This window comes from Vidua chalybeata, chromosome 2 (genome assembly GCF_026979565.1).
Source record: "Vidua chalybeata isolate OUT-0048 chromosome 2, bVidCha1 merged haplotype, whole genome shotgun sequence".
NCBI classification, from domain to species: Eukaryota; Metazoa; Chordata; class Aves; order Passeriformes; family Viduidae; genus Vidua; species Vidua chalybeata.
Genome location: NC_071531.1, coordinates 927,606 through 938,972, shown reverse-complemented (window position 1 = coordinate 938,972; position 11,367 = coordinate 927,606). Strand labels below are relative to the sequence as shown.

The 11,367-nt window shown below is 46.2% G+C and overlaps 1 protein-coding gene across 4 annotated transcripts in view; it reads left to right on the top strand.

Moving 5' to 3' along the window:
• SON (SON DNA and RNA binding protein) overlaps positions 1-11,367 on the top strand; it is a 37,575-nt gene that overhangs the window by 17,832 nt on the left and 8,376 nt on the right. For all 4 annotated transcript variants that reach the window (XM_053936357.1, XM_053936356.1, XM_053936355.1 and 1 more), the window contains exons 4-8: positions 213-373; positions 1,796-1,936; positions 3,199-3,390; positions 7,498-7,608; positions 8,122-8,238. In XM_053936357.1, coding sequence (XP_053792332.1) covers positions 213-373; positions 1,796-1,936; positions 3,199-3,390; positions 7,498-7,608; positions 8,122-8,238 — 722 coding nt within the window. The remainder of the gene's footprint in view (positions 1-212; positions 374-1,795; positions 1,937-3,198; positions 3,391-7,497; positions 7,609-8,121; positions 8,239-11,367) is intronic.

Genomic DNA, 11,367 nt, shown 5'->3' with positions numbered 1-11,367 from the left:
GGACTGCTGGGTTGCATTTGCAGTTTCACTTGCCTTCTGCACAGTCTAGAGCAGCTTGGTACAATCCCGGTTATTTTCACAGAACATAAAAAATGCACAGTGCGGGTAAAATCTTGTTTAGTTTGCCAGAAACGTTTCTTCATTATTAAAACAAGAATCTATAAAAATAATGACTTCTCTGTAAAAAAAAAAAACAACACAAATCTTTTTAGACAAGGCCCAGCTGCTTGAGATCGCCAAAGCCAACGCAGCCGCCATGTGCGCGAAGTCTGGCGTGCCCTTACCCCCGAGCCTGATGCCTCTGCTGTCCCAGAAGAAGGATGACAAAGCCAACCAGAAGTCCTCGAGGGACACCCTGAAGGAGCTCACTGAGGTGAGGCACAACAGCAGCATCAAGCCTGGAAATGACCACACTGGGGTTGGTGACCTGTGGGAGGTTGTCACTGCGTGCTGCTGTCACCTGGGAGCTGCATTGTGTTCAGAATCCTGGAATCCCTGGGGCTGGAAAAACCCTCCCAGCCCATGCAGTCCCAGCTTGTCCCCAGCCCAGAGCTCTGAGTGTCACCTCCAGGGGGCACCTGCAGGGATGGGCACTGCAGAGCTCCCTGGGCAGCCCCTGCCAAGGCCTGAACACCCCTTTGAGCCCTTACTCTCACCACAGGTTTTTTTATTAAGTCAAAACTGGTATTTTTGAATTCTGTGGAAATGCATGAAATCAAATTATTTTGCTTATTTTTTTCATTTTGTACAAATTGCTGGTTGTCCTGCAGTCCTGTCAGTGAAATCCAAAGCTTTCGCTCCTGATTTTTTTGTTCTCGTGGTGTTAGTTAGGGTTTGAGTTGAAAGGAACTTCAAAGCTCAGCCTGTCCCACCCTCTGACATGTGCAGGAGCACCTTTCTCTATCCCAGGTTGCTCCAAGCCCTGTCCAGCCTGGTCTTGGACTTCCCTCAGAATGGAGAAAATCTGGAATAGAAAAGTGCCTTAATTTTTTTTTTCTAATTGCATCATGAGTGTGACAGTTCTGAAATTGCATTTACAGAAATAATCTGAGATGAAGCAGTGTCCAGGTGCTGAGAGATAATCTGCAGTTGTGCCTGGGCTGGGGGTGCAGAAGTACTGAGCAGGAGCTGAGTTGGTGCAGGTGCCCTGTGGTGACATCCTGGGTGGTTTTTCACATACCCTGACCAAGATCCAGCATAGCTTGTGCTAATTTGCAGGCCCCAAAATGCACTTCCCTTCCCTTTCCAACTTTGGAGATCTATTGAGTCATGTTTCTGTTCTTTTGACTCAAAATTGTCCACAGAAGCAGTGCAGGTGGTAGGAAATCAGTAAAGACATTTTAACCATAAAATTCTGGCCCCTTGAGAAAGTATTTTTGTCTTTGGTCCTTTTCTTCCTCTCTTTTCCCCTCTTGGAGGCTTCTCCCAGTTTGACTGTGTTATCCCCTCTGTGTTTTAGTTCTGTTGCACATCACATGGGGGTGGCTTGCATAGCTGGCCACCACCACAGTATTCCAGAAGAATCTGAGCTCTCTTGGAGCCATCACTTCTGACAGGATCCCTGCTCTGCCAGAGAACTGAGTCAGTAACCAAGGAGTGCCTGGCAAAGCCGTGGTGGTGTTGGGTAGTTTGTGTAGAATATTCAAAGTACCTCTATTGGTGCTGTTGCTAAAAGATTTTCCATTCCTGGTTTAGTAAAGAAAATCAATTTTTTTGATAAAAATGTGCTTTGTGAGTTTGGGTTGAAAGTTCAGGTTTGCTCAGAGCTGACATTTCCCTCTGGTTTATTTTTCAGAAATGCAAGAAGATTGCTCAGAGCACTGATGATGTGATAGTGAACAAGCCTCACGTTTCTGATGAAGAGGAGGAAGAACGTCCTTTCTATAACCATCCTTTTAAGCTGAGTGAACCCAAACCTATTTTCTTCAATTTAAGTGTGAGTGCTACTTACATTTTCAATGCTTTAAATCCTGGTTCTTTTTAAATAATGCAAGTAATTCTATAGAAATTTATCAAGGGTTGGTAATCTTGGTGAAACTGCTAGTATTTTTAAATCAATTTAAAGGAACACTCCCAATTCCTTCAAGATAAAATTGATAATCCAGTTTTACCAGTTGGTAATTGGTAAAATTGTGAGCATTTCTTCAAACACATCTGGAAATCAAATGCTTTGAAGCATGGATTAGAATTTGTTTAAATTTTGTTGAGGTTTGGGTTGTTTTTTGGGTGGTGAGTGGGTTTTTTTTCAGTTTTATTTGGGGTAGGGGGTTGTGCCCATGAAGGTCTGTTCTGATTTTGCAGGATATAAAGCACTAAAAAAGCTTTAATATGCTCAGCAAAACCAGAAGTAACATCCCTAGTTTTGTGTATAAATACAAACTTACAGCTTGTGCTGTACACAAAATAAGCAGTAGTGCACATGTTAGTAAGGTGTAAGGTAGAAATGGATTTAGATTTTATATTATATTGTTAGAAAAGGCTACAAAGAAACTCAAGAAACCTTGGAATTCTTCCAGGCTCCGAGGAGGAATGAATGCTCTGTCGTGGTTATGGGCTGCTCTGCCTCTTGGTCTTGGTTTTGACCCTTTTGATTTTGTTCTTTCTCTCTCCTAAAACCATTCCTATCCGTATTCCTAGGAGTTTATCCTGTATTATCCAGTGCTGCCAGCTGTGTTTGCCTCTTGGAAGGAAACCTGGCAGGGATTTCTGCAGGTTTTTAATGCATTAACAGCACCAAGCAAAACAAGACCATAGACATCGTCTGCTCGGAAACTCAGGCTGCTGCTCAAAATATACCAGAATTAGAAACCCAAATGCTGAGAGCTGTTTTCTCTCCACTCATGGGCAGCTTTTGATCACAGGCAATGTTTTGCTGCCCAGGATTTTTGCCTTGGAGCTTTCCATTCAAAATACCTGTGTGGCAGGTGGAGGTTGTTCTCAGTGTAAATGGGGTCAGCTGGGAGAGGAGCGTCAGGGATTTTGGGCTGCTGAAGTTGTTTTTAGGGGTTTTTCATCTTCTGTGACAGCACAATTTGTGGGTCACTTGTGCATTTTTAGGGCTGTGCCAAAATGATTAATTATAAAGGCTTATTACTCTTTTGTTCTGTAAAAACCAAACCCCAGGTGTTTGCAACAAAACCACCTCATGACTCTTGGGTGTTTTCAAGCCTTAACTTTTTCTCATTTTATTTCTTTCAGACTCCCAGCATAAAACCAGCACCACCACCCCAACCAAAAAACCAGGTCAGCCTGTCCAAGGAATTCCCTGTTTCCTCTGGGTCTCAGCATAGGAAGAAGGAGGCAGACAGTGTGTATGGAGAGTGGGTTCCCGTGGACAAAAACGGCAAAGACGACGGCAAGGACGATGTTTTCCCCAAGCCAGCCATTGAGGTAAGGAAGGCAAGGAGAGCATATCATATAAGAAAACCAAAACCATCACCTGGGCAGTCTGGGAAAACAAAAAAGGCACTTAAAAAGGTCGTGCCTAACACTGCACTAAGCTGAGGAGCTGGGCTCTGCAAATGGGGATGCTCACGTGGGCAGTGGTGGAAGCAGCCTCTACCCATCCTGCTTCTGGCAGCTGGTGGCTTCTTGGTCTCAACAGAATTTAAACTGTAGCTGGAAGATGAAAAAACTTCCTCGTTCAGTTTCCTGCAGGGGTTAATTAATAATACCTTGATTTGCACAATAATGTATGTAGCGCTAATTAAAATTGTCCCGCCAGTCTTAGAACAAGAACATCACACTGGAATGTAATCCATTAAAAATTGTAAGTCACTTCCTCTGGATGTATTGATTTTTTAGCTTTCCAGTCATGTTTTCTCCAATGGCTGTCTTGCACGTGGCCTTCCAAAGGAGAATCTAATTGTATGGATAATAAACTAAGAAAACCAAAGCAAGTGTTTTTCCCCTTGAAATTTCTTCTAAAGAACATTTTTGGGGGCTGTTGTAATTAAGTAAATTAAATATTTAAGAGAGATGTTGCTATTTTTAAGTGTGTGTTGCCTCAGTGCACCTGCAGCCTTGTTCTCACACCTTCCAAAGCCAAACCCCAAAGCCTCCCCATCAATTTCTGACAAAGCCATCTCAGCACTTGGTGCATTTTGTTTCTCAAGACCTTTCTGATACTGGTCAGTTCACTCCCTGAGGCACAGAAGGAATTTTCTTCTGGCTCTTCTACAGCACCAAAAGCACAGAGGATGTAACTTAGCCAGCTTTTTCATGGAATCCCTCAGAATTTGATGGTTGGGCACCCAGTTCCTTGTTCCCTCAGCACAGGAGGGAGCTGCACTTTGGGCTCTCCTGCTCCAGTAAAACCCTGAGATGTTTGTGCAGAATGTCATTCCCAGTTTCATTGCAGTAAATATATTTAACATAACTTCCTTTCCTTTCTGTTGTGTGTACCTTTATAAATGCCTGTAACTATGTTGTCTGTTTTTATATTTTGTAAATAAATATTTTTATTTGCCTTTACCTTAACTTGGTTTGTGTTAAGGGTGATTTCAGGGGCGTTAGCTCCCAGCAGGCTGCTCCATCCCCTGGGGTTTGGGAAGTGCAGGTACAGAATTGCTGTGTGTTTCTCCAGGGAGCCTGACAGGTAACACAGTGCTTCTCTGCTTAATTCTTTAATGTTCAGGAGGACTCTGTGGTGGAAATGGCTCCCTTGGAGCAACATGAGGCAGATCAGCTCCCTTGCTGGGGGAGTAGAGAGCTGGGGGTGCTTGGAACTTAAGTTTCACCTAGAACTGACCTCCATTTGTTGTTGCTGATTGTGCAATACTGTGACAGTTCTGGTGCAAGTCTTGACATGGAACCCCACACTACTGGTTTTGTTGCTGTGTTTCAACTCACATATTAGTTATGGGCTTAGTCTGAAATGACCCTGCTAATACATTACAGCTTGTTTTAATAAAACCTGATGCCTTAAAGTAGTTGTGTGTGGCCGTAGGAGATGGAGGGGAAGGTGTGGAGTGATCTGAGGGCTCACCACGTCTGTAGCAGGCAGAGACACCTCTGAGGAAGGAGTGTTTGGAAGTGTTTGGAAGTGCAGAGTGGCAGGGTTGGGCTAGCCCAGGTGACTCGTGCAGAGTGTTGGGATCTAAGGATGCAGTAAAAGCATTCATGGGCCTCCAGAGTGTGTAAAACACCTGCTTTTTATTTGCTTCAGGATTTGTGATTTGTGGGGGCAAACGAGAGAAAGGGGATCAGCCAGGAGAGCTCTGGGAGAGAACAGCACCTCACTTCCACCTGTTTTCCCTGACTCAGGAATAACAACAACTTCTTATACCTCAAGCAGAGATAATTTTGTTTTTTTCAAGATCCAAAGGTGCCACCGAGTGTCTTGACATAACACAGAGCCCTGATGGTCTCCAAAATGGAGAAGTGTTTGGGAATTAACCCAGCAGGGAATGTTGCTAGGCCCCAGTCCGGTAAAGCACTAACACACCTCTTTAGCATGGCAGTGGTCCCCTGTGGTTTCATGGACTGCTTCCATGCCTTTGTGTATTGCTGGATTGAAACTTTTGGTGAGTAGAAGAACTTTTATTTATCTCCTGGACCAGTTTCATAAACAGAACCTTACATAATTATTTTAATAATTATTTATGTGAGAGAAACTTGAAAACTTAGCCAGTGTGCATTTGAAACAGGCATTTTTACATCTATGCTGTTGTGCGAGGGGGTTGTTAGATAATATTTTAACTCTTCTTGTGCCTTTTTTATGTTCTGTGTGACAAGAAATAAGCACTGAACTCAGTCCATAGACACCTGGGACTTGAGGGATTTTAGCTCTGTTTTGGTCAGTGCCAGATATTCCAGCAGTGATCTTCCCAATAGAAACACCTTTTTCCTAAAGACAGGAAAAAAAAAAATCTTCAAATCAGATTTAATAGAGCACAAAAGCAATTCCTGTATTTGATGCCATTGTAGATGTTCATATCTGTCTCTTCCTTTCACTATTTACTGAATTCTTGACCAGGCTCCTGGTTTGTGGTTTAACAGTGTTTGTTTTGTTCAGCTGAGTCAATTTTGAAGCAGTTTCAGTTTCTCTTCCTGGCCCTTTAGTACAAAATGTGGATAGTGACAGCAAAAGAGGCAAGGCTTTTACAAAGCAAATGAAAATGAAGTTCAGGTTAACCCATCACCTTGATGTGTGTGTGCTGCATCTCTGATTATTGGGTTTCTTCTGTGCCTCAAACAGTCCCAGCCCTTCCAGCTTCTGCCACATCTCAAGAAATTCCATTTGTCTTTGTACACTCTTCCCTTCCTGCCTTCCAAACAGAATGATCCATAAAAATGCACATCCTGTGAGGAGCAGGTCACAAGGATTTTATAAAATAGCTCCACACCAGCCAGAATTCATTACAGCCCCAAATGTTGTGGATTTCTCTCCCCATGGCTTTGCCCAGAGTGAAGGTTTGCAGTGAGCTCCTGTGTGTATTTCACATTTTCACCAAGTGACTCTGCAGCGTCGTTTCAAATTTATTTTTCTTTATAGTTTACTGTAGTTCAGCAGCACAGATGTAGATAATTCTTTCCAAAGCAGTGGATTTTGTGAGATCACAGCCTGGTTTTACAGGATCCCTGGGGCTGGAAAAGCCCTCCCAGCCCAGGCAGTGCCAGCTGTGCCCCATGCCCACCTTGTCCCCAGCCCAGAGCTCTGAGTGCCACCTCCAGGGGACACCTGCAGGGATGGGCACTGCAAAGCTCCCTGGGCAGCCCCTGCCAAGGCCTGAGCAGCCTTTCCATGGGGAAATTCCTGCTGCTGGCCAAGCTGAGCCTGCCCTGGCCCAGCCTCAGGCCGTTCCCTCTCCTCCTGTCCCTTTTTCTGAGCCCTGTCCCGGCTGTCCCCTCCTGGCAGGAGCTGTGCAGAGCCCCAAGGTCCCCCCTGAGCCTCCTTTGCTCCAGGCTCAGCCCCTTCCCAGCTCCCTCAGCCCCTCCTGGGGCTCCAGCCCCTTCCAGAGCTTCATTCCTTTTTGGTTTAGGCTGAAGATGAAAATTTGAAACACTACAGTCAAGATTGTGGAATGCATCTGATTTCATGCTGGAATTACTTTATACAGACAAACTTTAGTATGACTTAATAGCAGAGTGCTCATGTGAGCAGCTCTGCATGGATTTTTAGTTAAATTGCATTTAATTCTGTTGGTTAAGAAGATCTCATTGAACAGTAAAATGCTTCTCTGTTTATTACACACCAGAATTTTTTGTGACAAGCAGTTCTTAGAAAATAAGTCATTGGTTATTTTGTGTGTACAGGTGATTATAAATTACCAGGGTGTTACAGTTTAAATTCAGATTTGTCTTTGTTCAGGAAAGCCCATCTTGTGTGGATTTAAGTAGTCCCAGGATTTCCATCACGTTGCCTATTTCTTTGTCAAGCCAACAATTCACTCTGTAACTCCACTTGGTAGCATTGATGCTCCAGCAGCTTTTTCCAGCTCAAGTGGACACCGTTGTGCTCTGCTGTGTTTTTACAAATGCTTTTTTTCCTCCTAGTGTGTGGACATAACCACAGCCATGAACGACAGAGCAGTGGCCCAGAAAAGGCTCAATGAAAACTCCTTTGACCTGGAGGCCATGTGCATGTTGAACCGGGCACAGGAGCAGGTAAGCTGGGGCCTTTCAGCAGCATTTTGGGGAGCTTGAGGAAAATCTGTGTTTTCCTTTCATGGCAGCTGGTTTTCCTCTCCTGTTTTAAGTTTGGAAACCCAGCTGTGGGCCAGTGTTTCAAAGTTCTGCACTTCCTAACACTGAGTTTTGATGAGCTCCTTTGTGTATTCCATGTTTTCACTCAAGTCACTCTGAAACATAGTTTCAAATTTAATTTTCTTTAATTTTTTTTTGTAGTTCAGCAGCACAGATGTAGGTAATTATTCCCAAAACAGTAGATTCAGCAGTTTTGGGGATGAGGAGACCTTGAACTCGCTGGAGTTGGAGCTCAGGTTTCAGGGTGACCATTCAGATGCTCAGATTTTGGCAGCACCTGCTTTCACCTGAGTGTCAATGAACACACCAAATACCAACAACACGATGTGAAAATTCCTGAGAGGCAGCAGAGAGGTGCAGAGGACAAACGTGGAGATGTTAGTGCTGGTCTCAGTGTGGGTTTTGCCGTTGCAGATCGACGCCTGGGCTCAGTCCAACTCCATCCCTGGGCAGTTCACGGGCAGCACCGGAGCGCAGATCCTGTCCTCGGACGAGCTCACCAACAGCGGGCCCCAGGCGTGGATTCGAAAGGTACAAGTGACACACACACACTGCTGGCTCAGCAGCACACCTGACAGCAGGCAAGGATTGCAAAATGCAAGACAAGTGCCTTCCCCTGTGGCACAGCGTGTGCCCAGTGCAGCAGGCTGGGCTCAGCCCCTGTCCCTGGGTGTCACAGCGAGGTGTGACCGCCGAGACACAGCCTGCCACTGACAGGACACTGCTGGTGCTGCTGTGCTGGCAGTGGCAGATCCCTCAGTGCCTCACTGGCTCTGGGACACGTCAGGCAGGGTTTGATCCTGCTGCTGTTCAAATCGGCGGTTTTTGACATCGGCTTCAGCGAACCGAGTCCCAAACTGCCCTTGTGTTTGCCTTGGTTCTCTCTGGTTGCTCCTTTGCCTCTCTGCGGATCACCAGGGTTTTCTGGGAGCCAGAGATGTGGAGGATTAAAGCAGAGTTGCAGTTAATAAGTTACTCTCACTCTGATATTGTTTAGGTACAGTGCAGTAGTTCCCTCTTGCTGTGGGTTATCACTGGCTGATTTTGGGGTGTGCTGCGTCCTCCATCCATGTGTTTTGTACATTACTCAAGCTGCATCTTTGCCAATGAACACTCAGCTGGTGCTCTGTCAGGAAGGAGATCTGAGGGGCTCAAGCAGCATCCACCTTCCAGGCACAAGGAACAAGGAGTTCAGCTGGTCAGTCTGGCAGGTGCTGCAGTTGAGTCTGTATCAGCTTGGGTTGGGACACCCTCCAAGCTGGGAGGTCAGATTTGAGGCTTAGGTGGAATTTTCCATAAAAGTTGGTGTCAGCTGAACACAAAAGTCTGGAATTACAATATCCTGAAAATAGAAGCATTTTTTTGCCTGGATTCACTAACTTATTTTTCCACTTCATATAGCCAAGCAGTGCAGAGAGCCAGGGAACAGAGATTTGAGTCACTGGCCAGATGGGAATCTTCTGAGATCTTGTCAGTGTTAATGCAGAATGTGCATGATAAAGCCTGCTTTTAACAACTATGAACAACTGAGATTGTAGCAAAATGCTGCCTTTGATGGAGACAATCCTTGTTCCTGGCAGAGGGAACTGTGAAGCACAGGGATGTGTTGGTGAGGAAGGAGTTTTTCCACTGGGGGGGCTTGGGAAGGAGATCAGCAGGGCTGTGAGGGGAGGGTTCTCCCTGTCTGCAGCACCTGGAATGGGTTCCCAAGGCCCTGGAAAGGGAGCAGCTCTGAGCAGCTCTTTCCCAAACCTCCTCCCTGGGGTCTCCTGTGATGGCAGTGACAGGAGGGGCTGCTCACAAGGGTGAAGTGGAAAGGGCCAGGTGTGATTTTCCTGTCCTGCAGCTTCACTGTGGGATCTGCTTTAAAGCAACCCAACTAAACAGACCAAAATAACAGCCAAAAAAAAACCAGATAAAAGCCCAACAAAATGCTTCATGGGAAGAGAGTGGGAGAAGAGTGTGGTCTGTGCTTGTGGACACGACTGCTGCAAGGAGCAGAGGAATGTTGGAACATTTTGTTGGATCTGGGCATCAGTGAGGCAGCAGCAGCTCTCCTGCCCTGCCCAGAGCTGGGAATGTGCTGTGGTCACAGTGCAGGCTCTGGGGCTGGGCACAGAGGAGGCTCCTGCTGGCAGCAGGAGGAGTTGGAAGGTGAGGGAGACGAGGGCAAAGTCCTCTCCCTGCTCTGGCATTCCTCAGCTGCTCTCCTGCTCTGCCAGGTTCCCCTTCCCTGACAGCCCCAAGAGCTGCCCAGAAGTGCCCTGGGGCTTCAGGAGTGGTGGGGCTGGGAAAGCCTCACACAGCTTCATGTGGACTCCTCCTGTGGCTGCAGGAGGATTTCACTGGAAGAAGTAGGCATGTGGTTCTGAATCCATGTTATCTTTCTCAAGGACACGAGTGCAAACCACCCATGAAATGCAAAGTACTGGTTGTGTGTTACTTGATCAGTTACTAAGTCAGGCTTGTGCTCCCTGTTTGGCCTAAAAACTGTATCTTAACATTGTATTTTTCACTCAGGCCAGGAGCTGGACTTTGATCCTTATGGGTCACTTCCAGCTCGGGCTCTTCTGTGTTTCTGTGATTTTTATCTGCAAGCAGGGCTCTGGAGTTTCTTGGGGGATGTTGTGTCTGTGAATGAATGCACATTTCTGGCTGAGGCTGTTTGCTGAAGGCATTTCCCTTTGGAATTTGCCATGGCAGGAGCTGTGACCATCCAGCACAGACTGAGCCTGTGGCAGCCACTGCATTTGGGTCTCAGGAAAGAAGGAATTAGAGCAAGCACAGACACTGGGTGTGACAGAGGTCACCACAACACCTGGGAGCTGGAACAGGGGAGTGACTCAGGAGGGCAGGAAGGGACTTAGGGAGTTTGTTTGCTGAGCTCTGTCTTCACTTTGCATTTCGTGGATTTCACCTGTTCTTGTCCTTTCCCAGTGACTCTGGAGAGGTAATATGCACTCAAACCAGACTGCCTGGAATCTCAATTTGGGAATTAGGTACTGCAGGGTTTCGTGTGGAGCACCGGGGTGGGGACACTAAGTAGCAATAAGGTTTATGTTTTTAATTCCTGGACTAATTCCTGGTGTTTATGTGCAGGGGCCTGAGCAGGGTCCATAAAAGAGTGATGTGGTGTAAGGTATAAAAAATTTATGAACAATCTTACCTTTTCCTTTGAAAAAGTGGCTTCTGTTTCAGTTTGTCACCATCAGTGTAATCAGTTCACAAATGTGACTCATCTTTTCTGAAGGTTGCTTCTATTTTTATTCCCTTTTTCCTTCCAAACACACTGTGCTGCTGAAGAAATGTCAGAGCAAGTGGTCAAACATTTTTTGGTTTTCCAAGCAAATTCTGTTGAGGTCTGTTTACTCCCCCTTTCCCAGACTCAACCCTTGGTTCTGGATTTATCAGCTCAATTCTGGAGCCTGAACTTGCTCCCCAAACCCGGGCTTGTGCTCAGGGGTGGCCCTGGGGAGCTGCTGGGTCACTCACTTGTGCTGATCCCTGGGGTGCAGAAAGTTCTGGGAAGTGCAAACCTCCCTTCCATTCTTGCAGGCACAGCAGAGCAGAGCTCCTCTCAGGGTGGAAGTGAAGCTGAGCCTTGTGGCTGCCCCTTGCAGGATTGCCAAGCTCCCCTCAGCCAGACCTGCTGTTCCTGCT